General features: G+C 34.0%; 3 protein-coding genes and 1 pseudogene across 16 annotated transcripts; 2 read left to right on the top strand and 2 right to left on the bottom strand.

Annotated features, from left to right (window-relative positions):
• Positions 1–126: 126 nt before the first annotated feature.
• LOC130960253 (probable pyridoxal 5'-phosphate synthase subunit PDX2) lies at positions 127–7,444 on the top strand. 9 transcript variants are annotated; one of them, XM_057885614.1, is made up of 12 exons: positions 127–403; positions 988–1,090; positions 1,217–1,267; positions 1,379–1,465; positions 1,769–1,977; positions 2,649–2,758; positions 3,459–3,551; positions 4,729–4,816; positions 5,100–5,173; positions 5,646–5,837; positions 6,669–6,766; positions 6,922–7,444. In XM_057885614.1, exons 8-12 carry the CDS (start codon positions 4,756–4,758, stop codon positions 7,049–7,051), a joined length of 555 nt encoding a protein of 184 aa, XP_057741597.1. In that variant the 5' UTR covers positions 127–403; positions 988–1,090; positions 1,217–1,267; positions 1,379–1,465; positions 1,769–1,977; positions 2,649–2,758; positions 3,459–3,551; positions 4,729–4,755; the 3' UTR covers positions 7,052–7,444. The 9 variants fall into 9 exon arrangements, with proteins under 9 accessions (XP_057741597.1, XP_057741596.1, XP_057741601.1 ...); XM_057885613.1 differs by having other exon boundaries at positions 127–804; XM_057885618.1 differs by lacking the exon at positions 1,217–1,267.
• A 459-nt stretch (positions 7,445–7,903) lies between these two features.
• LOC130961301 (putative disease resistance protein At3g14460) lies at positions 7,904–12,610 on the bottom strand. The gene is made up of 3 exons (XM_057887080.1): positions 8,827–12,610; positions 8,360–8,416; positions 7,904–8,258 (listed from the first exon to the last, which is right to left on the bottom strand). Exons 1-2 carry the CDS (start codon positions 12,506–12,508, stop codon positions 8,403–8,405), a joined length of 3,696 nt encoding a protein of 1,231 aa, XP_057743063.1. The 5' UTR covers positions 12,509–12,610; the 3' UTR covers positions 7,904–8,258; positions 8,360–8,402.
• A 2,116-nt stretch (positions 12,611–14,726) lies between these two features.
• LOC130960255 (uncharacterized) lies at positions 14,727–17,718 on the top strand. 6 transcript variants are annotated; one of them, XR_009079042.1, is made up of 5 exons: positions 14,727–14,957; positions 16,401–16,498; positions 16,596–16,758; positions 16,982–17,105; positions 17,378–17,714. XR_009079042.1 is itself a non-coding variant. In XM_057885621.1 (4 exons), exons 1-4 carry the CDS (start codon positions 14,842–14,844, stop codon positions 17,006–17,008), a joined length of 414 nt encoding a protein of 137 aa, XP_057741604.1. In that variant the 5' UTR covers positions 14,757–14,841; the 3' UTR covers positions 17,009–17,124. The 6 variants fall into 6 exon arrangements, 1 of the variants encoding a protein (XP_057741604.1); XR_009079044.1 differs by adding an exon at positions 17,174–17,207 and having other exon boundaries at positions 14,773–16,498; positions 17,378–17,718; XR_009079041.1 differs by having other exon boundaries at positions 14,774–15,052; positions 17,378–17,715.
• Positions 17,719–19,000: 1,282 nt separating this feature from the next.
• LOC130963305 (uncharacterized) lies at positions 19,001–22,865 on the bottom strand (annotated as a pseudogene).
• Positions 22,866–27,137: the final 4,272 nt, after the last annotated feature.

The following is a 27,137-nucleotide window of genomic DNA, read 5'->3' as shown; positions in this document are numbered from 1 at the left end:
TTTAAATTAAAAAAATTTAAAATTAATTATTAATAATTATAATTAATTGAATTTTAAATTATTGGTACTTGGTTACTATACTTTTCCAAAATTTATACTCGCGTTTTAGCGTTTACTACCCGCGTCGCTCGTTTCACTCAATTCCCCAAACTGTCAGAGAATCAGAATAGAGCGAGTAGCGAGGGTTCTTCTTCTTCTCCAACGCTTGAGAGTAGAGAGTAGAGAGTAGAGAGTAGAGACTAGAGACGGAGTCACCGTCATGGAGAGAGGCAGAGAGCAGATCAGCAGAGATTTTTCTTCTCCGACGCCTGAGAAAACCCGTCGTCCTCCACCGGAGAGCAGAGTTTCTTCTCCTTCTTCTTCTTCTCCGCCGCCGAGCCCGCCGCCGCGCCATCCTCTTCATGTAAGTTCCTCTCTCTTGCTCTATCTCTCTCTCTCTCTCTCACTCACATTGTGATTTGTGAATCTGCATGTAAGTTCTTATTCTTTCACAGACTCATCGTTGCATTGTAAGTTCCTCTCTGTCTCTCTGATTATTATATTTATTTTTGCAGTTTTTGTATCTACTATTTTCATAATGAAATTCTGAATTTGCGTTTGTTAATAACAATCGCATCACTGAAACCTAGTTAGCATAATCAATTCATCACATTACTTTAGCTCAACTAGTTTGACACATTAGTTTTACAATGTGATTACACTAGTTTGTGGTTTAGTGTTTGGTTGTAAGAGAAAGCTCAATTTCTGGATATGCTCTTCTTACTATCTCCTGGATTGATCTCTCTCTTTCTCTGCTTAAGTCAGGTCCATTCTCTCTTTCCCTCTCTCCTTCTCTCTTCCAATGATTGTTACTTAAGTGTCTGTCACTATCTCCTGGTCCATTTGCTTGGTTTCAATTTGATTTGGTTCATGAAGTTTTGATGTTTTCAACTAATTATTGTGTGCAAAGGCTCATAATAAGTGTTGACCGTTTGGAAATTGGTTCAGGATTTGAACTTGAGAAATTTTGACAATGGCAGCCAATGCTTCTAATGAAGCAGCAAAGCAACCTCCTCAGCCATCTCCCTTGCGCTTCTCCAAGTTCTTTCAGGTCATCCCTCACATGGCATTCTGTTATTCTGATTATTTTCTACTGTTTTTGGTTCTTTGGATCCAGTTATGTCAATGAATTAGTAATCTACTATTGATGGTCTCTCATAGAGTTTTATATTTGCAGATACTCCCCTTCTCTTATAAGTTATAAATGAATCTTTGATTGTTGGATCTGGTAAATGTTACTCCTTCGGTTTCAAAATAACTGTGAATTTGGATAATGTAATAAAGTAGTACATGAGAAAATTAAATTATTGGTTCCCTAACTCTTTCTCATTGAAAACAGTCCAATATGAAAATTTTGGTTACTGGAGGAGCTGGATTTATTGGCTCTCACCTAATTGACAGATTGATGAAAAATGAGAAAAATGAGGTTAGTGCAATTGAGATTTTTCTGTAATGCTATGCTCTCAAATCCTGTAGAGACAAAAACCGCATATCATACAATCTTATCCAAACCTGATCCTTCCCCTTAAGACAAATTATTTAAGCAAAATCAGACTAAAACTATTCAATTGCAGAAGCTGATCTGATAAATATGCACAAACATAAGACATATAGCTCACCCTGTCTTAACATTATTCTGTGTTGCCCAGTCACTAGTTTTTCATTCTTCATTCTGTGTTACAATATTGTTATTCTTCATTCTTATTAATGTCTTGTATCATTCATACAGCTTTTCCATGGAAGCCAACAAGAGATAACTTCTGCAGTTACGATTTTGCTTTTGATGCATCCATAATATTCAATCATTGTAATACTCACAGGAATTCTGAGAAACAAGACAATGATAATAACTGCAACAGAGAAAGGTTCTTGAGGAGATAAGGGTAGAAAAAACAGAGAATGGAATTCTCACCATGATTGAACCTGATGACAAAAATGGTATGGATGGCTGAACTTTAAATCATTTCGTCAAAATTTGTGTATCACCTGAGAAGGAATATCTACTTTATAATGTAAGAATAACTTTGATTACTCAAAATATGAAAATTTGTCATGCCACTATACAAATCTCTTGAATTTCTCACTTCTTTCTTTGCCTTATGCAACCAACACTCACCAGTCCTACTATTAATTCAGATAACAAAAACTAAGGCACCTTGGTCAACCCTACAATATACTACTAGTCTACTACCATGAACCTCAACAAAAATTCTTCTATTGGAAGAATTTGAAACTATAAAATTTATGTGTGCTAAGGGATTTTTTTCTAACAATTACTCTCTTGTAGAGTTGTTTGCTTGTATCCTACAAAGACAAAGATTGTATCCTAATGTTATACAGTGTGGAGTCAGTTAATCTTTTCGTAAAAAAGGAAAGACTGTTTGCAGGCCAAAAACTTAAAGAAAACTCTTGCATGGTTACAATTGTCACATTGATCTTGGAAAAATGTGTAATCTCTAGCGGTAGTGTTGTTGGAGCCTTAAAAGACTAATAAGGTAAAAGATCATAAATGCATCCATATGTCATAGATTCATAGAAATATAATCACAGTTGTCCTAATTTTTACCAATGAGTCTATGACATATGTTTCTTGATTCATGAATTGGCAGATTGATACTGCATGAGAGCTTGGAATTCATCAGCATCCATTGCTGCCTTCCAATGTGGACAGGTGATGGCTTGAGAAACACTCTTTGCACCTGCTGCCTTTGATCAATAGGTACAAAAACAGTAAAGGTTCTTGGTTTTTGGTTTTCTGATTCTGTTCTTGTGATAATAGAGTGTGAATTAGAAGTTGTATGAGGAATAGGAGGTAAGCAAATCTCAATACACTAATAGTCAAGTCTTCTTAAAGAATGAGAACGTCAATCACTAGAAAGTTCTGTGATTGGTGTGAGTGTGACGAATTTATTTTAATTCTTTATAATTTTATTTTTCATGATAGTAGAATTTTATTCAAGAATAAGAAATAATTTTATTCATAGAGATAACTTCATTCTACCTTTGATTTCCGTGGCCTATAAATCATAGATCATCTCCAAAAGAAAGACTTTGAACGTGTCATCTCCAAAAGAATAAGAAATGTTATACAGTGTGGATTCTTCATTCATTGTTGTTATGACTTATTTCCCTCTCTAGGATACCTACATTTTATTTTCCAGATCCTTCATTCCAATTTTTAGTACAGCAGTGGCACACATGTATGTACACAAACAAAATCAAGTAGATACTACCTTTGTATAAATTTTAAGTTATTGACTTTGTGTCCTTCTCCAAAGTCTAATTTTTAAGTTTTTGCTAGGTTAGAACTTATTCTGTGATTTGGGGTCTCTATAGGTTGAGCTTGCTTTGGATTCAAAGAATGAGCCATGGCTTTGTGTCTCTCAATGCTGATGTGCCTATATATATATTTTTGGCAGGGTTGACATAGTCACAAGTATTATCAACCACTTATTCTGTAGCCATCAGGACAACCAAAGAGTTCTCAAAGAGAGGATGATTCTAACGATCTGGTACGAGTAGGGTTATTTATTTTACTTTGAATATTTTGTATTATTAGTGGATTACAATTTAAATTAATACAAGTCTGAGTTTAGTTATTTATCTTGTCTTAAATCTTTATGTTAGAGAAATATTTATTATTTTGATAAATTTGTAAACTTATTATCTAATATTTAGTATAAATTTTATTTTTATATTTAAAAGTTTATTTGTCTTGTTATATAATATTTTGTACAAATTTTATTTTTATATTTAACGTATAATATATTGTAACGTAAAATTTATTATGATTAATAGATTATTATTATATTTGTAATATGGATGTTTATTACATTTAATGAGTTATTTATAAAAATTAATAAATTAATTATTAGACTTATAAATTTATTATATTGTTTATAACGGTAAAATATAATAAATATAGGGATATAGATTCTTATAGGTTACAAATTTGATTAGACACTAATAATTTTTAATTATTGTCATTGATAATTTTACAGTCTAATTTGCATATATTTCTATTACTTGTATTTTTTTGTATGTTTTATTTTTTTGCTGATTTGGAAATAATAGTTGATTTGACAAAAAATGAGTGGTTGATTCTAAAGTTTTACCAAATAAGCGATGTTGCTGACATAGTATTAGTAGAAGGAGAAAGATGTCTTAAAAATAATATGGGTAAATTTATCCATCTACTTTTATATATTAAAAATAGATGAGACGAATTACCTGTTGAAGATGTTGCAAGATCAAATCCATCTCCTCTCAACTTCAATGCTGCATACATGGAAAAAGCTATCCTTTTGTCCTAAAAATGAGGAAGAAATTTTTGCTCCCAGATGTCACCTTCACCTTTCATTCGTGCAGACCCCATTAATTTTAACTTACTCCTTAGAATATAGCTTAAATAGAGTTCTTTGTTTCTATGGTGACAATTACAGTACACACTGTATGTGCCTTGAAAGGCATAAAAAATGTTTATATTCTTTCAAGATTTTTTTATCTTTTGTTTTGTTGGTTTTGGCTCATTGGCTGTTCATCTTAAGTAGTGTGGCGTGCTACTATGGAGTCCAGACAGGGTAGGATGTACTAGTGAGAATGAAAAATTGTGTGAATTTCATATATCGGAGACAAAAAAAAAAAAAAAATCTTGCCGATGTAATTTCATCTGGAAAATTAATTTTTCAGTTTCCTGCATTGAGGGAGTTTGTCGAAATGGGAAAGCCTGTTTGGGGAACCTGTGCAGGGCTTATATTCTTGGCAAATAAAGCAACAGGTAGTTTGTTTCTTTCTCCTCTTTATTCCAGGACAGTTTTAACTATTAAGTACTTTGGTTGGGGAGTAAAAATGTTGTGGAAGTTTTCATGAAGAGTTCTTTTTTAATTTTTTGGACTGTTTCATGAATGATCTTCATGTGTAATTTTACATATCAAACCCATCCATGAAAATTTTCTTCCCATTTTTATCCTCCAACTAAGTATACTCTTACTCTGAATTTGCATCTCATTTCATGCATCTGATAATGGATTAAAAAATTTATAACATCAACATCATTTCAGGACAGAAGACTGGTGGACAAAAACTGGTTGGTGGACTTGATTGTACTGTGCATAGAAATTTCTTTGGCAGCCAGGTACTAATGCTTTATGCACTGCCCTTCTTTGACGATAATTGATCATTGACAACTTAAATTAGAATTTATGATTTTACGAGTTTATTTAGTATGGATTATGGAACTATTATAGTATTGTGAAATATAGAACATAAGATTTTGAATGATTAGTTATGATGCTTAATTCATGGTTTATTTTGATTTTCTGCTCTTTTTATTTATTTTTTATTTTAAAAGAATTTATATACAATTTGCATGTTATATATATATCCCTGAATTTCCCTTTACCTTTGTTCAAATCCCAGCCATCCCCATTCCCGGGATCCCAACATCCCAGTTTTGGGGACATCTGGTATGCAAAGAGATCCAGGAGTTCCTAGAAATATATGACAGATTATAGAATTTGGGAAGAGAATAATCTGGCTTTTAGGAACAAAATTTCTGATGCAGTTAGATAAGCTTTGTCATATTTAACTGAAGTGTGTTTATTTAGATTCAAAGCTTTGAAGCTGACCTTCCGGTGCCAGAGCTTGCATCCAAGGAAGGTGGTCCTGAAACATTCCGTGGAATTTTTATCCGTGCTCCGGCAATTCTTGAAGCAGGGCCAGAAGTTCAAGTTCTGGCTGATTATCCTGTCCCTTCTAACAAATTCTTGGATTCTGATTCCTTCATTGAAGACAAAAAGGTTTGTTATTAGCAGATCTGTCTAGAGAAATCTTTCATCTTGCCTTAATATAAAATGGATGCTCGATGAAAAGTGTGCATTTCTAGCTTTCTAACTTACCTCAAGATTTAGGTTTCCTGTTACCATTGTAAAGAAAATAATTCATGGACTCAAATTCAGATAAAACATTGATTATTTGTAATTGCAGTTGTAGACTCTGAGTAGTGACTATTCTGAGCTCTAAGAATTTAGAAGGTTCATCTCTGATTCTCAGGTGAATAGATTAATGAGAGAATTTTGGAATGTGCAGGATCATAAAAGTGAACTGGGGAAATTTAAAACTTAGCTGCTTTAGTACATGTTGGAACTTTGTCTTGAGAATATTATTCACTTTCAAATATGAAATGCAAATATTGAAGATCCAAAATAGCAATGGAGAACTTCACTTGCAATGCTCAATTCTATCTTCAAACTGATTGGAGAATTGATCTCTTGGTTGATTGGCATGGCTTGGGCACATTCAAGAAAGTCTTAAGTTGTAAAGGACAAAAGTAATGAAGGAAGGAATCGAAGGGGAAAATTCTAAGTTGTGTGATTATAATGATATGAAGTTTAGATACTTAATAGATTGACCCTATTAAAAGAATTTGAATTTTTTGGAACATATTTCTCCTTGGAGAAAGTAGCCCATAAATGCTCACTTCTCACAAAAATTTAGTTTCCAATTTAGTATGTTATCTTTGTACAATCAGCTTAGTTTAAATTAATGTTGATTGGCCCTAGGTCATTGTTAAACTAGACCAAGTCATTGCTCAATTCCATGTTTTCTTATTTGTTTTGTGGATATGACAGGAGAATGCCGAGGAAGGCGGCAAAGTCATAGTTGCTGTCAGACAAGGAAACATTCTAGGGACTGCTTTCCATCCGGAATTGACAGCCGATACTCGATGGTATGCATGAACCTTGTTTCAGCTATGGAATTTAACAACTTTATGAGACCGCAGGACCATAAGAGGGTCCAGTTCCTAGTTTGACTGGTTCTATTGGCCGCTCTAGTTCAATTTTAACATCACTAATATGAAGTTCTAATGGTCAAATTTTGCAGGCATAGTTATTTCATAAAAATGTCAAATGCAAATGTTGGGGAAGAAGCCTCAAGTAGTAGCCTTGTTCCAGCAGAGGTCGACATAACTTCTAACCAACAGCCGCGCAGTGACCTTCCTATCTTTCAATAGCACCAAAGAATCACCAATACTATATTGACAATTATGGATGTTTATCTTCATTTACTTTCTTTATAAAAGTGATATCTAGTAATTTTAGATCTTAGAATATAGCTTAAATAGAGTTCTTACGGTCTTACCCCTTTGTTTCTATTGTGCGAGTTACAATACACACTGTATGTGCCTTGAAAGGCATAAAAAATGTTTATATTCTTTCAAGATTTTTTTATCTTTTGTTTTGTTGGTTTTGGCTGTTCATCTTTAGTGTGGTGTGCTACTATGGAGTCCAGGCAGGGTAGGATGTACTAGTGAGAATGAAAAATTGTGTGAATTTCATATATCGTCGACAAAAAAAATCTTGTCGATGTAATTTCATCCGGAAAATCAACGTTAATTTAGATGTATTAGTAGAATATGGTTTTGTGAAAATAATTTGATTATTGATCATGTTAAATTGGGTGCATTTCCTCTTATCAAAATTCTTATATTTCATTTTTATTCAATTTGGAGCGTATATAGAATATTAGAATGTGATTCAACATGTTATCCAAGCAAAGAAGTGGATTTAATGGCATTCCAAATCCACTCGAGCCTTTAATAAATTCGTTTAGTTTTGGCGACATGGTAATGACGTGTGTATAAGATGATAATTGTGTATTTTGTTATCTCAATTAATTTTTATCTCAAATAATATTACTAGTAATGTTGAACATCTTCTCTTAGTATTTTCTTAGTTCTACATAAAACGTGGAAATAAGTATGCATCAAGCAGGGATCACTCACTCTATAATACCGACTGGAATGTTATACTAAGGTTAAAAGAATCATATTCCTAATTCTTTTAATAAATTATAAAAGCAAATATGACCCTAAAACAATCAAATTAAGACTTAATTTTAACGTATTAACAGTATACTTCTCATAATCTCATTCAACGAGAATTTATCATATACATAGTTTTTGAAGTAATAAATAATAATTGGACCGAACACTTTTTTATTTATCTATGTGAATGTGATTATAAAATTTTTATTTCAAAATCTGAAATTTTGGCCAATCAAAATCACAACCATCTTAAAATTCTTTTCACATTCTTCTCCAGTTCTCCTTGCTTATCCAAAGTCCTCTGCTCCTTCATTTCCTACTTGGGATGATAAAGATTGTCTTGAGTTCCCCATGGTGGATTTCATCATCTTTATAGAACAAAAGAATAATCAGCCTAAATAAAATGAAAACTCTAATCAGAGAATTATTATGTAAATTTGGGCTGAATTTCATTTAGATGATCAAATTGATTTAGTGCTTAACTAGTTCACTGACCTTTTTCACCAAAGATGCTATACAAGGTGGGGTGCCATGCAGCCTAAGTGGATTCTCCTGGATTCAACAACAGTTTCTTAAATACAAAATTTCACTGTAGTTACACAATGAGAAAGTAACATACAATGCTGACAGATTAGAAAGTACTACACTTGTTTTTAAACATATTATATTATTATTTAGTAATATAAATACGAATATAGTAAAAAATATAGACAATGATATGGTAAAAAGTATAAACAGTAAAAGATTAAACATGAATCCATGGTGCTATAATTGTGTTTATAACAAACCAATTTAACTTGTGCACAAGGGCATTGGGGAAAGGAGTTTGGAATAAGATGGTAAAGTGTTTCCAAACAAGGTTAACTTATATTCAGATGGAGACAAAGAACAACAAAGTAGGAGTAGTTATAGAAAATTCAAAATAACAAATATATCATATCATAACAGAAAAACAGTTGTACCTTTAGAACTCCATGCACCGTCAACTCTGATGTTTCGGACATGGGACATTTTGGACAAAAGGAGCTTGTCATTGTTATGAAACCGATTCCACAGCAAAGAAAATCCACTGAAGCAAAGCATTGACAGAGAGGCAGGAAAGCTTTCCCCTGCGATATCCTGCATACTGGGACAACGTTCTATCAATAATCTCTGGAGATGGTCAAGTCCCTTGCAGTCTAAGATTTCTAGACTCGGAAAGTTTCGCAGATTGAGAGTCCCAAGTGAGGCCGGCAGGGAACCGTTCAAGGGGAAGGATTTGATGTTATCATATGGATGTTGGATGTCAAGACGGATAAGACAGTGATCATGCAAGTCCATGGATGCTAGGTACTTCACCAGTTTCTCACAATGCTGGATTTGAAGCTCTCTCAGCTTAGGTGGCAAACCCCCTTCAAAAAAGGATTCAATTTCTGGGCATTCTCGAAGCAAGAGATATTCTAGATGGGGTGCAACCATCTCTAGTGTGGGAAAAGATCCCAAACTCGGGCAGCTTTGGATCGTTAAAGAGACAAGATTTGAAGTTGATGCAGCAGGATCTGATGCCCAAAGAGACTTCAGATTTTTACATGATGAAATAGTGAGTGTGGTGAGATTTGGAAAGCTTGCCAAGGGGAAGGAAGTGAGTGAATGACAACTGTTAAATATTGATATCGACTGTAACGACTCGTGCTGCTGTTGCAGCATTGGGAACTCTAGATACGGGCAACCATTGATTACCAAGCTTTGCAATGAAGAGGGCATTGAACCTACTGGAAATGATGTGGCCAACCAACAGCTTCCAATGCTTAAAGACTGTAGACAGTCTAGCTGATTGTGTGCAATGGCCTTCAACACAGCCTCCACCTGCTGAGGTCCTTCAACTGATAACTCGAGCAGTGCATTAGCTCTTGGAAGAGAAAAGTCAAGCTGACCACATCGATCAATGCAAAGGCTTTGCAAAGCCGGTAGTTGACTCGGCAAATCTCCTCTTAATGCAGGGCAATTTTGCACTCTAAGCTCCCTAAGCAGAGGAAAAGCATCCAACTCAGATGAAACTGAAAGCCACTCCTCCCAACAATCCATTCCATAAAAACTCAGACTTTCAAGCACCGGAAAGGCAACCCCATGAGAAGAAGATCCAACCTCTTTGTAAAACTTGGCACCGACGCGTTGTAGCTTTCTAAAGTTGGAGAGCCGCAAGCGCTTCAAAGAGGGTAGCTGTCCAAGTGAAGGAAGCTCTAAACAGTTGCTGCAGCCATACAAGTACAGTTTGGTCATATTTTTGTAGGAAGGATGGCCAAACCAATCTGGAAATGTTAGACCCTTGTACTCATTGATTGATAGCTTTCTCAAGTTTCTGTGAGGCTTTAAATTATTCAGTATATCTTGAGAATTATGAACATAGCTGTGGCTGTAGGACCATCTCAAATACAGACCCTTAAGGTGCTTCTTATCAGCAATTCTTGCCTCCAAAGCTTGAGCACCATCCATGATATTCTCTAATTGGTGAATGTGAAGTGACTCGTGAATATTTGCAAGTGCTCCTAGTTCTTTAACTCCATTATTATCTGCATCCTTGCCGACAATATAGTCACTTAAGAAGTGCAAATCCTTCAACTTGCTCATTCCTTTCGGCATCTCCTCAATGCTAGCTCCTCTAATATCAAGATGGCGTAGATTTACAAGATCTTGCATATTACTTGGTAGCTTCTTCAGATGTCGACAATTATTCATCTTCAATGTTTGGAGATTGTACAAACAACACAATTCCTCAGGCAATGTCTCCACTCGTGTATTCGAGAGATCCAAATATCGCAAATGGATCAAGTTACCTATTGAATCTGGTAATGAATCAAGAGGAAAGGCATTAAATGACAAAACTCTTAAGCACTTCAACTCTGATAAAAAGATATGAGGAGCATTTTCCATATTGAAAGGATCCTTTCGAGACAAATTTATTTCAAGAAATGTCCTAGTATATTTTACCCTGTCACAAGCTGACACAATTTGTGAGAAGGGATAATTTCCTCCTGCGTCGTGCAATAAATGACGAGTTTTATTGCTGATCCCGACATTTTCTTCAAGTTTTTCAGCTCTAAAGTAGAATTCTCCAGCACGAGCTGTTGCCAAATCATGCATGAGATCATGAATGACATAGAAGTTGTTATAAGTACTAGAGGAATGGAAAAAGGATCTCGCAACCAATTGATCGAAATATTCAAAACCAATTTCTTCCAGATCCTTCTTTTCTTTTGGCTGTAAAAGTTCTTCTGCCATCCATAGCAAGACCAACTCATCTTTCTTGAATAGACAATCTTTTGGAAACAAAGAACAATAAACAAAGCATCGCTTTAGACTTGAAGGAAGATAATGATAGCTCATGTTTAATGCAGGAATAATCTCGTCATTTTGATCTTCAAAAACTTCCCAAAGCTCACTTTTCAATACACGATCCCACTCCTCTTCATCATAGTTTGTTCGTAACAAGGCACCAAGCGACTCTACAGCCAAAGGTAGCCCTTTGCACTTTTTCACAAGTTCTCGACCAACAGGTTCCAGAGTTGAATACTCCTTAGATTCAGGTGAAAGAAATACACATTTCACAAAAAGTGACCAACAATCTGTGTCTGACAATAAACTCAGCTTGTATGCTGAAATAGTTTTCACTACATCAGCAGTAGTATCATTTCGAGTTGTAACAAGAACCTTGCTTCCTCTTTTTCCAAATTGAAAAGGTTTCAGAAGGGTTTTCCACTGCCTGGAATAAGAATTATCAATCCACACGTCATCCAAAACAATCAAGAATTTCTTCCCCATCAACTTATCCTTCAACTCAGTTTGAAGTAAATCTAAAGCATTCCCATTACGAGAACTACCACCTGCTGCTTCTACTAAGGTCTTTGTAACCTTATCAATGTTAAATTGGTCGGAAACACACACCCATGCTTTAATGTCAAATTTCTCAGCCACTCTTTCATCATTGTAAACCAACTGAGCTAAGGTAGTTTTTCCAACTCCTCCCATTCCCACAATAGGGATCACAGATATTTTAGCATAACAAGTATCATCTAACAACAATTTTATGATGGCTTCCTTGTCATTATCCCTTCCAAATATCTCAGAACTTTCAACCAGAGATGACTCAATTCTCCATGACATGTCCTCTAGATCTCTGACAGGCTCTTCTTTTAGACGAAGACCATTTTTCTCTTCAACAATAGACTCTAGTTTATCAACTAGGTCAGCTACCCGCATGTCATAATCATCATCATCATCATCATCATCATCATCATCACGATATTCCACCATCGAATTAACGGTGGCGAGACACACGGAAGAATAGTTACCTGGATCCCTTGGAGTGGCAGCGGCAGTGGCAGCTATAGTGGAGAGTTTATCAAGCAAGTCATCAGCCATGTAGAGAGCATCTTGGAGATCAAGAAGCCATTTCTTGACTTCTTGGTCATTTCTGATCAGCTTCTGCTCAGCATCATCGAGCACAGGTCGAACTGAACGGAGACTTAGCTTCAGCCTCTGCAGCAAGTCCTCGTCAGCTAGCATACTTGCCATCGGAGTTGAGTCGACATCGGGTGAAGGCAGCTTCTTCAAAAGAGCATCAACAAAGGAAGAGAGATAAGCTCCACCCTCAAGTTTTGCAGCCATGAGTTCAACTTCAGGAAATGATGAGCTCCGAAGAATAATGGCAATCACAAACAAAAGTCTATGCAGTTGGCAAAGTCGTTTACACCTTTTCTTTATCTTTTTAACACTACTTTAAACGGTGTTTAAAGATAAATTAAATTAAAACCACTTGCGAATAAATAAATAATTTGATCAATACTAAAGCATTGATCATTGACTGTAACGAGAGCTCTTGTCTCGTCTGCACAAAACTTAGTAAAAGGAATCATAATCTTCTGAATAATTAAGAAGAATTTCTACTGTCATGCGGAATGGTGGTCCCCCGTATTTCATTTTTTTATCACTCAAAGCTAACGATGGTTCACCAAAACTGATAAATAAGGATGGACCATAGTTATGAACCTAACCGATAATAGGCCTGTCAGATTAATACGTCACTGGATTATTACTTATTAGTTTAATCCGTGGATCCCAAGTTCAATTAGCTGTCACACAATCAACAACACAGGCATTGGTTTTCTAAAAGCTTCAATATTAATTTGGGTAAGCTTTTGTTACCTTTTTATTAAGGGAAGTTCTTTGGTGGCCAAGAATATAGGGGCTAAAAATGATCAAGTTTTGATTGACCTGTATAAAAAGGACAAGTGGTCATAATAATAATTATAAATAATTTTATTAAGTGTGTGAGTGCTATATGTGTATTGGGGTATATTTGTAATTATATTTTAAAAAAAAAATACTTTATGTATATCGATTTTATATGTAATTGGACAAAAACAAATATCAAACAATTGCTATTTTTTTAAATTAATCTAATATAAGGTGTTATCTAATTCTTCTTAATAAAATATTTTCTCAAATTATTAAAGTTATTTTTTTAAGAAAATTTATTATTTAATTAGACAAAATATATTTCGAAAATAAAAATTTCATTAAAATGATGAGAATAGTTTTAATGATTACATACATAATTACTATTTACTATTAATTAAAAAATATTAGCTAAGTATTTGTATTATATATTTTAAATTACGAAATAGATAAATATAAAATATATGTAAACAATTTTTTATTAAATATACCACATATTGTTATGAGATTGTTCTACAATTATTTACATTATTTTATTAAACTATGCTACTATTTTTATTAGAGAAATATTAAGGAATCATTAAAATTTATTCTTTTAGCTATCATTTAATTATAAACTCAATTCTTTTAGTCTAATTTTTTAGTTTAGTAATCCAACAACATACTTTATCTCATAATTTTAAACATTAATGGCTAAATAATGACCAAAAGTAGAATTAAAATTTTAAACAAAATAAAAAAAATTATACCTTTTTATTTTTTCGACAAAATAAAATAGTTGAAGTAGATGAAGTAATAAAATTTATTAGTTTAATGAATAATTTATTTATTTTTAAAATTTTTTTTGGACTTGGTTCAAAGTCCACAAAAATAAATCTAACTCAAAGAATGGTTAAACTTTGACTGGTGATCTATGAATAATATGAGAGTATAAATTTATGAAGTGTCTAAATTTTATAAGAAAATATTATTATTTTGAATAAAAATAACTATTAAACAGTATTGTTGATATTACTATAGTTATTATTATTTTTGTTCTTAGTATTATTGATATTATTGTTGTTATTATTAAAAGAGAAATTTTTGGAGATTATTAATCTTTAGTTCTTTTGGCCATCTTTTGGTCAATATAAATACTAAATTATTATCTTTAATAGATAAATTTTATTAATTTATGTGTTTAAATTCTAAAAAATTTAAATACAAATGGTAATTATTTATGTGTGCAAAATTTTTATAAACATAGGTGCAAATTATATGCTTATTGTGTATAAAATTTTTGTAAATATAAGTACAAATTATTATCGATTAAGATGTTAAGTGTTGGAGGAATATTTAAAAGTTAAATAATATTTTTACTATTGTTACGTCTTAATATTTTTAGAATTATACTATATAAATCTGGTTAGACTTATAAAATTTCTTTATTATAATTATGGCCATGGATTCCTTACTCCCACTTTTATGTGAGAGTACTATTAACCTATCTAAAATTATTTACAAATTGAACCCCGTTTTCTTATTTTTTAAAAAAACTAATAATTAAAATTTTGCCTCTCTAATGGATTCCTTACTCCCACTTTTATGTGAGAGTACCATTAACCTATCTAAAATTATTTACAAATTGAATCCCGTTTTCTTATTTTTTAAAAAAACTAATAATTAAAATTTTGCCTCTCTAGTTTTGCTTTTCACACTTTTTCCCTTTTCTTGTAACTATAGTTTCAGAGACGAGAGATATCTCTGCTAGGGTTTTTTCAATAATGCTCATGTTCTTCTCCCATCTTTGCAGCTACCACTGTCGCTATTGCTGTCTTCACTCAGCACTGCCACCACCACTTCTACTGCTGCCACACCACACTTTCCGATCCTCTGCGTTGTTGCGTTTTGTCTCTGCTCCTGCGAACTACTCATGTTTCATTTTACTTTATTTGTTTTAATGCTTTTTCTATGGCAATTCTTGTGAATTTGGAGGTTTTTCTGTTGTCTTCGCACCACAGTTCTTATTTTATTTTATCCCTCTGCCCTGCTTTTTTGCTTTTTCAAAAAGAAATTGCGATAAGTCACTGAAGCAATTTTAATTATGTGAGACATGAGTCCGAGAGATACATCATGCAGAATTGGTCTTTCTTTATCAATTAGAAGTTAAATCTTGTTGTCTATATGATTGTTAGACTTGATTGATTAATTTTTATTTTGTAATGTGTTTGCATAAAGAATTAATTGATGGAACATGTCCATGAGAATTGAAAATCTTATTCTCTTCTAGCAAAGAACTATCTTAATTAATTTTGGATTTTTTTCATAGCATCTACTTTTAGTTATATACTATCAAATGTACTTCCTGTCATCCTAATGTAGCAGAGTTGTATTCAGTATTCAGTTTTAGTAAGGAAGAAAATAGGCTTCATCAGTTGTGAGCAAGGAGAATAGGCACTGTTTATCCTCTGCATTCCTAATTCACTGTTTGTTATTTAAGTGAATTTGAAAGTTCTTGCTCTAGCAGGATCCAACAATAATCTTTATAAAATTATTTGGCAGAGTATGCTTTTTGAGAAGTGTGCAAATGTGTAATTTTGATTGGCAATAAATTTATTTATGAGTTTAATAGTTTTACTTGAATGTTGTTTTGATTTCAAAAGAATTGTATAGTAAACCAGTTTTCAATTAAAAGTTTCCTGTCCTTATATGTCGGTGATCATATATTGCATTTGTGAGAATCATGATAGTTTGCACTACCTTTGGCTATAGCTTTTCACATAGAATACGTACCACAACCAAAAGAAAGCTGTAAATTTGATGACATGTAACATGGTTAGATTAGATGTATCCATATATCTAGAATGTGCACAACAATAATCCATATTTGTGTTCATCGGTCATCAATCTTAAATTTTATACATAAAATACAGTGTAGAGTGAAATAGATACCTGAATGATTCCCTTGCTATGGGTGAGACCATGCATTGATTTATGCCTCTCTCACCACTTTCTAAGTCTTCCCTTCTCTTAATATCTTCCTCATCTTGGTAGAATTGATAATCTTGATACTTAAGAAGCACTAGGAGTCACAATATTAAATCTATTAGCATAAAGTTGTGACGTATATAGTTTAAATTTCTGAACATTAACTTTTTGGTTTAGTTATAGTCATGCTAATTGTGAAGTGCAACGGTTTACAAAGTTTCTGATAAAAAACTTACCAAAATTTCCTTAATTCTCCTTTTGTTCTTCAATCATCTAGCATTTTTATTTTTTGTGCAATATTTGAAATTTTCTACACACCTCAGTGTTCTTATCTTTCTCCCAATCATTGCTGCAGAGAAAGACATCAAAACTACTGCTTTTGATAATTCTCAATGACACAGTGGATCCTTTTATGGTGTTGATAACTCTAGTTATAATAGAACTTACTATCAGGTAGTGACTTTAATTAACTATGTTGTTTGACATTTTATATTTTGTTCAAAGTAGATTCTTGACTTACTTAAAAATTGCTACTCTTTTTATTCTTTAGGAGTCAATATATGCTCAAGCACCGCATGGAATTTCTGGTGTTCAATATTTTGAAAACTATCAACAACAATTTGATCCTAGATATGGAAGAGGATATGGTGTTCTTACACCACACCAGCAATCTCAACAGCCTAATTTTATTTGTCCCACCACAGACTGCTCAGGTTCCCCAACCTCCCCAAATATTTTAACATATAACAACTTAAACCATTAAGAAATTAACAGTAGCAGCTTTTTGTGTCTTTGTTTGGAATTGGTGTTCAATTACCCCATGTTTTTGTCATTGTAAACAATCACCTCTAGATTGTTTTGAAAAACAGAATTATGAGCTTGTGTTTTATATCTTGTTTAAGTGACATTTTTCTTCTGTTTATATATGCTGAACAGATTGTGAGGGAGACCAAATGTTATTGAATGCATTTTTGACTTCTTTGGTACCACTATCTTTTGTCAAATTTGGTTTGAAGCATTAGAAGATTTCATAGAGTGATCATTGCCTCGGCATTTACAGGTAACCTCTGATTTATTCCATCATTATTTTCTTTTTATGCTTAATTTGTGACATGCTGTGATTTTTAGGATTTTCTGGTTTTGAAGTATGGAAGCAAAAAAGGTGATTCACTGGTGTAATAAGGATAGTCTCACAATCTGAATTATATAACAAATTTTATTTATCCATTAGTGCTTTCTCATTTTGAATCCATTTATCTGGTAAATGAACTAAATATTACTTCACCGTATTAGCATTCATCTTATCCCCTTTGTTTGTTATTTTGTTTGCAGGAAAGAAGTTTTGTATCTTTATAAGTGCAAGATGAAAGCAAGAGTTATTATTGAACCAACAATAGATAATTGTATTCTAAATATAAAGCTCTAGAGTATTTCAAGTAAAACGGTCTAGAAAAATAAGTTTATTCATAATTGCTTTATGAATTTGAAGTTGACTGGCACAGAATGACTTTTACTATGTTGGTTGCCTAAAATTGAAAGTGGTCGAAATGCTCTAGGCATTGAAGTAGCAGGGAAGGGTGCAATTAGTTTTGAAAAATTGGAGTAATATCTTGGTGTAATAATTGTGTGACTATATTTTATGATTGATATTGTACTTTGTAATTTTATATGATTATTTGTATTAAGTTAAATTGTATTATATAACTTAAGATAGATCAATTATATCTTATAAATTTAGGATATGTTTGAGTTTTTTATTGCTCATTCTTTGGATTATGTTATATTGTATCTATTATACCAGCAATAATTGATTACAATAATATATAGGTCACTAATAATTTATATTATTTTTTCATATAATTGACAAATTAAAGGAAATTAGTAATATAAAATTGTAACATGTAGAGGAAGGATAAATTAGTGTATAAACTAATGAAAAATAATTCAGTAATATGACTTTTAGATATGCAAAACGTGATATAGAGAAAATAGTAAGTTTTGAGGGTTGGAAAGTTCATACGACAATAGGTATTTTTAAGTGTATAAATAGGTTGTATTACATGATATGTTGATTTAATTACACTAACACATTTGTTAATGCTTAGTAAAATAAATTAGAGCTGCATGAGAACAGAAATTTGAATAAGATACAAGCATAGTAGCTTATGATACATTAATAACATCTTTGATGAGATTGGGAACAATTATTCATATCTTCTTTTTAAATTTAATAAAATAGATATTTTTTTATTATGCATTTTTTATTTCTCTCATTAAGTCATTATGAATCACTTTTTTGTTATCATAGAAAGAACTTACTCATAATTATAATTTAACTTCAAAATCATCAATTATTTATCTCATTTTTTTATAATGAGCTCTTTTTTATTAAAATAAAAAAACAAAATGTATAATATATATTTCACAATTATAAAGACAAAATGTATAATGAGCTCTTTTTTATTATTATTATTATTATTATTATTATTATTATTATTATTATTATTATTATTATTACAAGCTTAGAGCTAGAATACTCTAAAACTGAAGTTAAGTTCTTCTTTAAGAATCCTTGGTTCAGAGGAGGTGGTTGTTCCCTTGGCAAAAGAGCATAAGAAAAAAAAAATTGCAGCAAACTGAACTGTTGTAAACCACTACACTATTTAAAATTGTAAACTACTAAACCATTTACTTGCACAATTTCATACTACTAAACTATTATAATTAGCGGTTACTTTCTGTAGGAATCTTCTATGATACAAAATATGAGAGAATGGATGATGCATATAAGGCGTTTGATGAAAATTGTCAACGAAGAACTTGCGGCTTATACCGCTATGATTACTTCGTATGCTTATAGTGCAGATTCTTGCCCTATCTGACGTTGGTATATTCATGCTCTTATTTTGGAAACAGTTAAATTGCTTCCACCGAGATTATTAACAATTTAATTCATTATCTGGAAGCTATTTGATTTCCAATAAAGGAACATCCTTCAACAATTTCAGTTGTGTGCAGAAATGAAGCAGCATGATTCTGTTGAAGTTCACAACAATTTAGCAATGAATAATTCAGTGAATATACTAAAGAAAACCATGGTCATGAATGAATCAAATGTGTTAGGAATTTATGATACCCACTGAAAGTTCTAGATCATGAAGAATGAGAAGAATACATGCTTAGTTCCTGAATCACCTCTACCATGTTTGGCCTTTGCTCAGAAAGCTCATGAATGCACATCACTGCAATCTTTGAAAGAATTGCTGCTTCTAGTTTCGAATATTTTTCCTTTAGATTTGTGTCCACAAAATCATCAAATCTCAAAAACTCAACTGCCATTCTGATTGAACCCCCTACTGTTGTCTTCCCAGACAGGACTTAAAGAACAATGACAACAACAACAACAACAACAACAAAGCCTTGTCCCACTAAGTGGGGTCGGCTACATGAATCAAACGACGCCATTGTGCTCTGTCATGTATCATGTCTACAGAGAGACCGTTTACATGTAGATCTCGTTTGACCACCTCACGGATGGTCTTCTTAGGTCTTCCTCTGCCTTTCGCTCTTTGTCCATCTTCCATCTCATCCACCCTCCTGACTGGATGTTCTATCGGTCTTCTTCCCACATGTCCAAACCACCTGAGACACGATTCAACCATCTTTTCCACAATGGGTGCTACTCCAACTCTCTCCCTTATATCTTCATTCCTTATTTTATCCAATCGCGTATGACCACTCATCCATCTCAACATCTTCATCTCTGCCACACTCAGCTTATGTTCGTGCTCCCCTTTAGCCGCCCAACACTCCGTACCATACAGCATAGCCGGTCTTATAGCGGTGCGATAGAATTTACCTTTAAGTTTTAAAGGCACTTTTTTGTCGCATATAAAACCAGATGCACTCCGCCATTTTGACCAACCTGCTTGGATCCTATGATTTACATCCTGTTCAATCTCTCCATTATCCTGTATGATGCACCCAAGATACTTAAAACTTTTAACTTTTCCTAGGATGTTTTCTCCAATCTTCACCTCTATATTGGAGTTTTCCCTTCTCAGACTGAATTTACATTCCATATATTCCGTCTTGTTACGGCTTATGCGCAGACCATACACTTCTAGAGCTTCTCTCCATAACTCCAACTTCTTATTTAGGTCTTCCCTTGACTCTCCCATAAGGACGATATCATCGGCAAAAAGCATGCACCATGGCACAGGCTCTTGGATGTGCTCTGTGAGTACTTCCAAGACTAATGTGAAAAGGTATGGACTTAAGGATGATCCCTGGTGTAATCCTATACCAATAGAAAATTCCTCTGTCACACCACCTTGAGTCTTCACACTAGTTGTGGCCCCATCATACATGTCTTTGATTGCCCGAATATATGCGATCCTTACTCTCCTCTTTTCTAAAACCTTCCATAAGACCTCCCTTGGTACCCTATCATACGCTTTTTCCAAATCAATAAACACCATGTGCAGATCCCTTTTATTACTACGACCTCTCCATCATCCTTCTTAATAGGTATATCGCTTCAGTGGTAGATCTGCCTGGCATAAATCCAAATTGGTTCTCTGTTACTTGTGTCTCTTTTCTCAACCTCCGTTCTATCACCCTTTCCCATAACTTCATAGTATGACTCATAAGCTTAATCCCTCTATAGTTTCCGCAACTTTGTATATCCCCCTTATTCTTGTAGATAGGTACCAAGGTGCTCTTTCTCCACTCATCAGGCATCTTCTTTGACCTTAAAATCTCATTAAAAAGCTTGGTTAACCAGTTGATGCCTTTTCCTCCAAGACCCTTCCAAACCTCAATTGGGATATTATCAGGTCCTACTGCCCTGCCATTTTTCATCTGCTTTAGAGCCTCTTTTACCTCGAAGTCTCGAAACCTTCATAGTAGTCAAAGTTTTGATCTTCTTTCCTTGTGCATAATCGACCAAGGCTCGGAAGAGTCTTCTGTCCCTCATTAAATAACTCGTAGAAGTAGCTCTTCCACCTTTCATTAATCTTCTCCTCTTGAGCCAACACCTCTCCATCCTTATCCTTTATGCACTTAACCTGATCCAAATCTCTCGTTCTTCTTTCCCGATTCTTTGCGATTCTATATATACATTTTTCTCATTCTTTCGTGCCCAAAGACTGGTAGAGACCCTCATATGCTCTTGTCCTTGCTTCACTTACAGCCACTTTTGTCTCTTTCTTAGCCGCCTTATATTTTTCCCAGTTATCTGCATTGCGGCATAAAGACCACTCTTTAAAGCATTCCCTTTTTATCTTTATCTTTTCTTGTATACTCGCATTCCACCACCAGGACTCCTTGTCTCTTGGTCCTATTCCTTTAGATTCACCAAAACTTTCTTTTGCTGTTCTTCTAATAACTTCTGCCATCTCCCTCCACATCTCTTCCGCGCTTCCATTCCCATCCCACTTTGCCTCTTCTCCTACCCGTCTTAGGAAGCTTCTTTGTTCCTCACCTTTCATCCGCCACCACCTCGTCCTTGGGTTCTTCGTATGATGTCTTTTCCTCAACTTTTGCTCAACGCGAAAATCCATGACGAGCACCCTATGTTGTGTTGTCAAACTCTCTCCCGGGATAATTTTACAGTTAATGCAAAATTTTCGGTCGACTCTCCTCAACAAGAAGAAGTCGATTTGAGAGCTTGTCATGCCACTCTTATAGGTTATAAGATGTTCGTCTCTCTTTTTAAAACATGTATTTGCGATGAGAATATCAAAAGTTGAGGAAAAGTCCAAAATAGTTTTACCTTCGGCATTGATCACCCCGAAATCATGGCCTCCGTGAATACTCCCATATCCAGTCACTTCTCTCCCAACATGGCCATTTAAATCTCCTCCTAAGAAAATCTTATCTCCCAAAGGTATGCCTTGAACCAAACTCTCTAGATCCTCCCAAAACCTTATCTTGTGTTGTTCGTCTGAACCCACTTGCGGTGCATAGGCGCTAATCACATGGAAAGCACCTCCCTCCACCACTAGTTTGATAGAGATGATCCGATCTCCCACCCTCTTGACATCCACTACGTCCTTCTTCCACTGCTTATCCACAATTATTCCAACCCCATTCCTATTCTTCACCTTTCCTGTATACCAAAGTTTGAAACCAGAAGTATCCAACTCCCTAGCCTTTGCACCAACCCATTTCGTTTCTTGTAGGCACATAATGTTAATCTTCCTCCTTGTCATGGTGTCCACCACCTCCATGGACTTTCCTGTTAGAGTGCCTATGTTCCATGTCCCAAATCTCAACCTTCTGTCGCTTCAACCTTTATCTTTTCCTTTGTGAACTAGCTTATTTACCCTCGTCCGTTCACGAAAACGCGAGAACCCTTGCTCATTTAACACTACATCAGGGCACCGATGCAGCGGCTCTTGCTTCGACACCGTACTCGAGCCATACGGCGCGTTGCTTCCGGGCAACGACCTAGCTTTAGCGCAATAATGTCTTTGATTCATGTCATGGGGGTTCGGCTATATTTTTATGTTGGTTGCCGAAGACCTAACACAACCCTCCTCCTTTATCCGGGCTTGGGACCGGCTATGTACCGCAAGTGTAACATAGGCGGAGTTACTTAAAGAACAATGACACCGAATGCATAAACGTCGCTCTTCTCGGTGATGCGTCCAGTGGTAATGTATTCAGGAGCTAGGTATCCCATGGCAGCACCAACTTTCGGTGCCGAGTAAACAATGTCGTCTGCTAGAAGCTTGGGGAACCCAGCATCCATGATCAATGGGTTAAACTGATTGTCAAGAAGAACTTTTTCAACTAAAATATTTTGGTGAACCATTGTAGGTTTGCTTGCTTCATTGCTGTGCAGATATCCAAGACCTGGTTAAAAAGGATTAGCAAATACTCAATATCAACCAGATAGATACTTATGTTCATTCTGCATAATGATTCTAGCTTAATCTTTACTATAGGTTCATAATAGTCATCTTAATTCATGTAACCGATGCTAAATACTAAATAGTTGAAAAATACCTTGTTGTAAGAAAGAGGCAAATTTTCTGATCTATAATGAGTTTCTTAGAAAATATTGGGTGTCGAAAAAGAACTACCCTTTTGCATTGCCCTTGATGATGGAAACCCTATTAGAAGACTCAAGCACATTTTCACTTCCATCTTCCATATCAAGATAACAAAATCATAGACATTCACCGGTTACAAAATCATAGACAAGGTAACATTCACCTCTACTACTTGAGTAACAAAAACCTCTCATCTTTATAATGTTTTCATGTCTCAGTGAGGTTAGCAGGCTCAATCCCTTCAAGAATTCAATTTCCTCAGGTATGCAGCATGTCACATTAATACTTCTGATGACCACAGAAGAACCATCTCTGAGAACTCGTTTGTAGACGGCAGAGAATTTGCTCTAACCCAATAAAAATAGAAGCAAGTGAGAAAGTATCCGTATGAAGATGAACAAGCTTATGCAAACACATTACAAAATAAAAAATTAATCAATCAAGTCTAACAATCATATAGATAACAAGATTTAACTTCTAATTGATAAAGAAAGACCAATTCTGCATGATGTATCTCTCGGACTCATGTCTCACATAATTAAAATTGCTTCAGTGACTTATTGCAATTTCTTTTTGAAAAAGCAAAAAAGCAGGGCAGAGGGATAAAATAAAATAAGAACTGTGGTGCGAAGACAACAGAAAAACCTCCAAATTCACAAGAATTGCCATAGAAAAAGTATTAAAACAAATAAAGTAAAATGAAACCTGAGTAGTTCGCAGGAGCAGAGACAAAACGCAACAACGCAGAGGACCGGAAAGTGTGGTGTGGCGGCAGTAGAAGTGGTGGTGGCAGTGCTGAGTGAAGATAGCAATATCGACAGTGGTAGCTACAGAGATAGGAGAAGAACATGAGCATTATTGAAAAAATCCTAGCAGAGATATCTCTCATCTCTGAAACTATAGTTACAAGAAAAGGGAAAAAGTGTGAAAAGCAAAACTAGAGAGGCAAAATTTTAATTATTAGTTTTTTTTAAAAAATAAGAAAACGGGGTTCAATTTGTAAATAATTTTAGATAGGTTAATGGTACTCCCACATAAAAGTGGGAGTAAGGAATCCATGGCCTATAATTATTTGTTATCATAAAATCTAAAATATACAAAATTTATGCTGACGTGCTACTTTAGACGGTTATATATGGGTTATTTTTTTCGAAAACAAAATTTATGGTTTAAAGTTATATGTTTGTAGAAACACTTTTTTTGTTCAAAATTAAATACATAATTTAAATTTCAATTTTTATTAATTTTTAAGCTTTTTTTTGTCTTTTATTGTAACATGCAAGGGCTGTAGTGACTTTATGCACCCAAATTTTAAAGAACTATGTCTACATATGAAATATATGTCTAAGAAAATAAAAAAATATTATATAATTTAATAATTTTATTTGTGTTATTTTTTATTATGCGATAGGTTTATAGCTTAATTATTATCTTTTTTATGTAATTCTCATATAAAAAATGTAATTACCAAAAAGAATTTATAACATATTTTTTTATATATTCGAATAAAATCAATTCAATAATATTATATTATTCCTAGATTGCTTTTATGTAATAAAAAAAATTAAAAAAATTTATCTAAAATTTGACTCCTCCATATTAAAAATTTTAGATCCGTTCCTGGTAATATAAATACAAAAATATTTTATACACAACTAGAATTAAAATATATTTTTTCATAATTTTACATGGATATCCTAAAAAAATATGAGTAATTTTTTTGTTTTTTACTTTTACATTTCGTGCTTGTCAGTGTCTATTTATTCTTTAATTTTGAAACTTATAGTTTTAGAATTAACAAATAATATGCATAATTATAGATATACTAATTAAAAAATTAAGAATTTTTAGTTAAATAAAAAATAATAAATTAAAATCTTAAAAAAGCATAAAAATTAACAAGTTTACTTCACAAATTGTGGTAGTTTTGCAGGTTTTATATTATATTTGTTTCTTTAAAATTTTATACAAGAACCATGCTTATATAAATATTGAGAGGACAAAAAAAATTAACAATGCATTTAATTTTAAGACAATCTCGTATGAATGATTTTTTACTAGTTCATTTAATTAAGTCAATTCTTGAAAGTATGACATTATGAATTTATGATTTATGGAAATCAGATTTAATATGGATTGACAAAGCGAAAAAGTAAATCTTATTAAAAAAATTATTATGAATATTTTTAATAAGAACAATGCTACATGATCAACAAGTATTATTATTTTTGGTCAGCACTTAACGATAATAATTTGTACTCATATTCACAGATATTTTATACACAATAAGCATATAGTTTGCACCTATATTTATCAAAATTTTGCACACATGAATTATTATCACTTGCATCCAAATTTTTTAGAGTTTAAACACATAAATTAATAAAATTTATCTATTAAAAATAATTTAGTATTTATATTGACCAAAAAATGGCCAAAAGAACTAAAGATTAACAATCTCCAAAAGTTTCTTTTTTAATAATAACAATAATAATATCAATAATACTGTTCATACCTTGGGTCGAGCTGTTCGACTCGGGATGTTCTACAGACAAAGCAACCGACCTCTTCAGGTCAGGACAACCCGACCCCTTCTCAAAGAGCTCGGCCAAGTCATAGGAAAGCCCAAACAAAGGGCCCAAATAGAGGAACACGTCTCAAATCCAAGGGCAGCCCAAGCCCGTAGAGATAAAGGCGGTTCCCTTGAAGATAAGATGACCTCACTTGAAGATAAGATAAAGATAAGATAAGATAACTAACTTATCTTACCTAAGAAGGTCATTCTACGCTATTATAAATACACTGGAGCACCCAGGTATAACTCATACTCTGATTCTACTCAATACCTGCTTAATACCCTTGCTAACTTAAGCATCAGAGTCCCTTGCAGGTACCCCCCACCCTCCGGGGACGAAGGATCAGCATCATCACCAAGTCCAACGAGTCGGACATAGCGACTCCGACCATAATCATCAGATCGGACTCCGCAGCTCCGACCAGCATTGAAGATCTTGTCCGAGATCGACCTCTAGTTTCAGGTAACCCTCGGAACATTGGCGCCGTTACCGGGGAACCTAGAAGTCATCCCAGCACCATGGAGGACGACCATGACAATAACCACGGCTCAGATCTAGAGGATAGAACGCCGCACAAAAATGCGGACACTACACCAAAAGACATTCCCCAAATCAACAATAAGGACTCCCCAAACGAGGGAGCCCTGAAGGCATTTCAAGACCGGTTAAAACAACTTGAGAAAGACGCTCTACGTCAACGAGAGGCCGAGAAGGATCTACAAAGAGAAATAAGGTGATGCCGGGAATTGGAGAACAAACTCCTAAAACTTGAAGCTAATGTCAAGACTAAAGCCAGCCGATCCACTCCCGAAGATAGCACCCACAAGGACCAAGATCTATTCACCAAGGAGATCATGAAGACAAGAATCCCAAAAGACTTTAAACTTTTAACACCCTAATATTCAAATCCTTATGCTCGAGTCATAAGTTAATGATATTACGGTGGTACGACTCTCAGGTGGATTTTTAATATATAAATGTAGTTAATTTCGAAAGGAGTATTAATCGAGAAGCCTGAAAAGAGTAGAAATAAAATCGCGAAGACGTATCACTCACGTTTCGACAACGAAAAGTTAAACTGTGAAGCCGTAAGCGATAAACGGACAAGGCATAAAGGAGATTAAGAGATAGATAACGGATAGATATATATAACATAAGTAATAGCCACTAGTCGCGACCCGCGAAGTTTAGGCCGGCTAGGGTACAGTATGAAAGTAGTTGACAACAGTACATCCTAATCTCTCCCAAAAGAAACATAAGAGCCTCTATAGGCAAGTTCCAAAAGAGTTCAACACATAATATAATCCTTTCAAAACAAAGGTGGAGAGATTCTAAGCAAAACACAAAGTAGAAAATAAATATCTTCGCCGTCTCTCAGACGAACCGCAGCTCACTTCTGAGCACCTGAACCTGTATCTGAAAAACAAGAGATATATACGGAATGAGAACCCCGGG

The sequence above is a fragment of the Arachis stenosperma genome, chromosome 2, assembly GCF_014773155.1.
Source record: "Arachis stenosperma cultivar V10309 chromosome 2, arast.V10309.gnm1.PFL2, whole genome shotgun sequence".
Classification (NCBI taxonomy): domain Eukaryota; kingdom Viridiplantae; phylum Streptophyta; class Magnoliopsida; order Fabales; family Fabaceae; genus Arachis; species Arachis stenosperma.
This window is presented reverse-complemented; position numbering and strand designations above follow the sequence as displayed.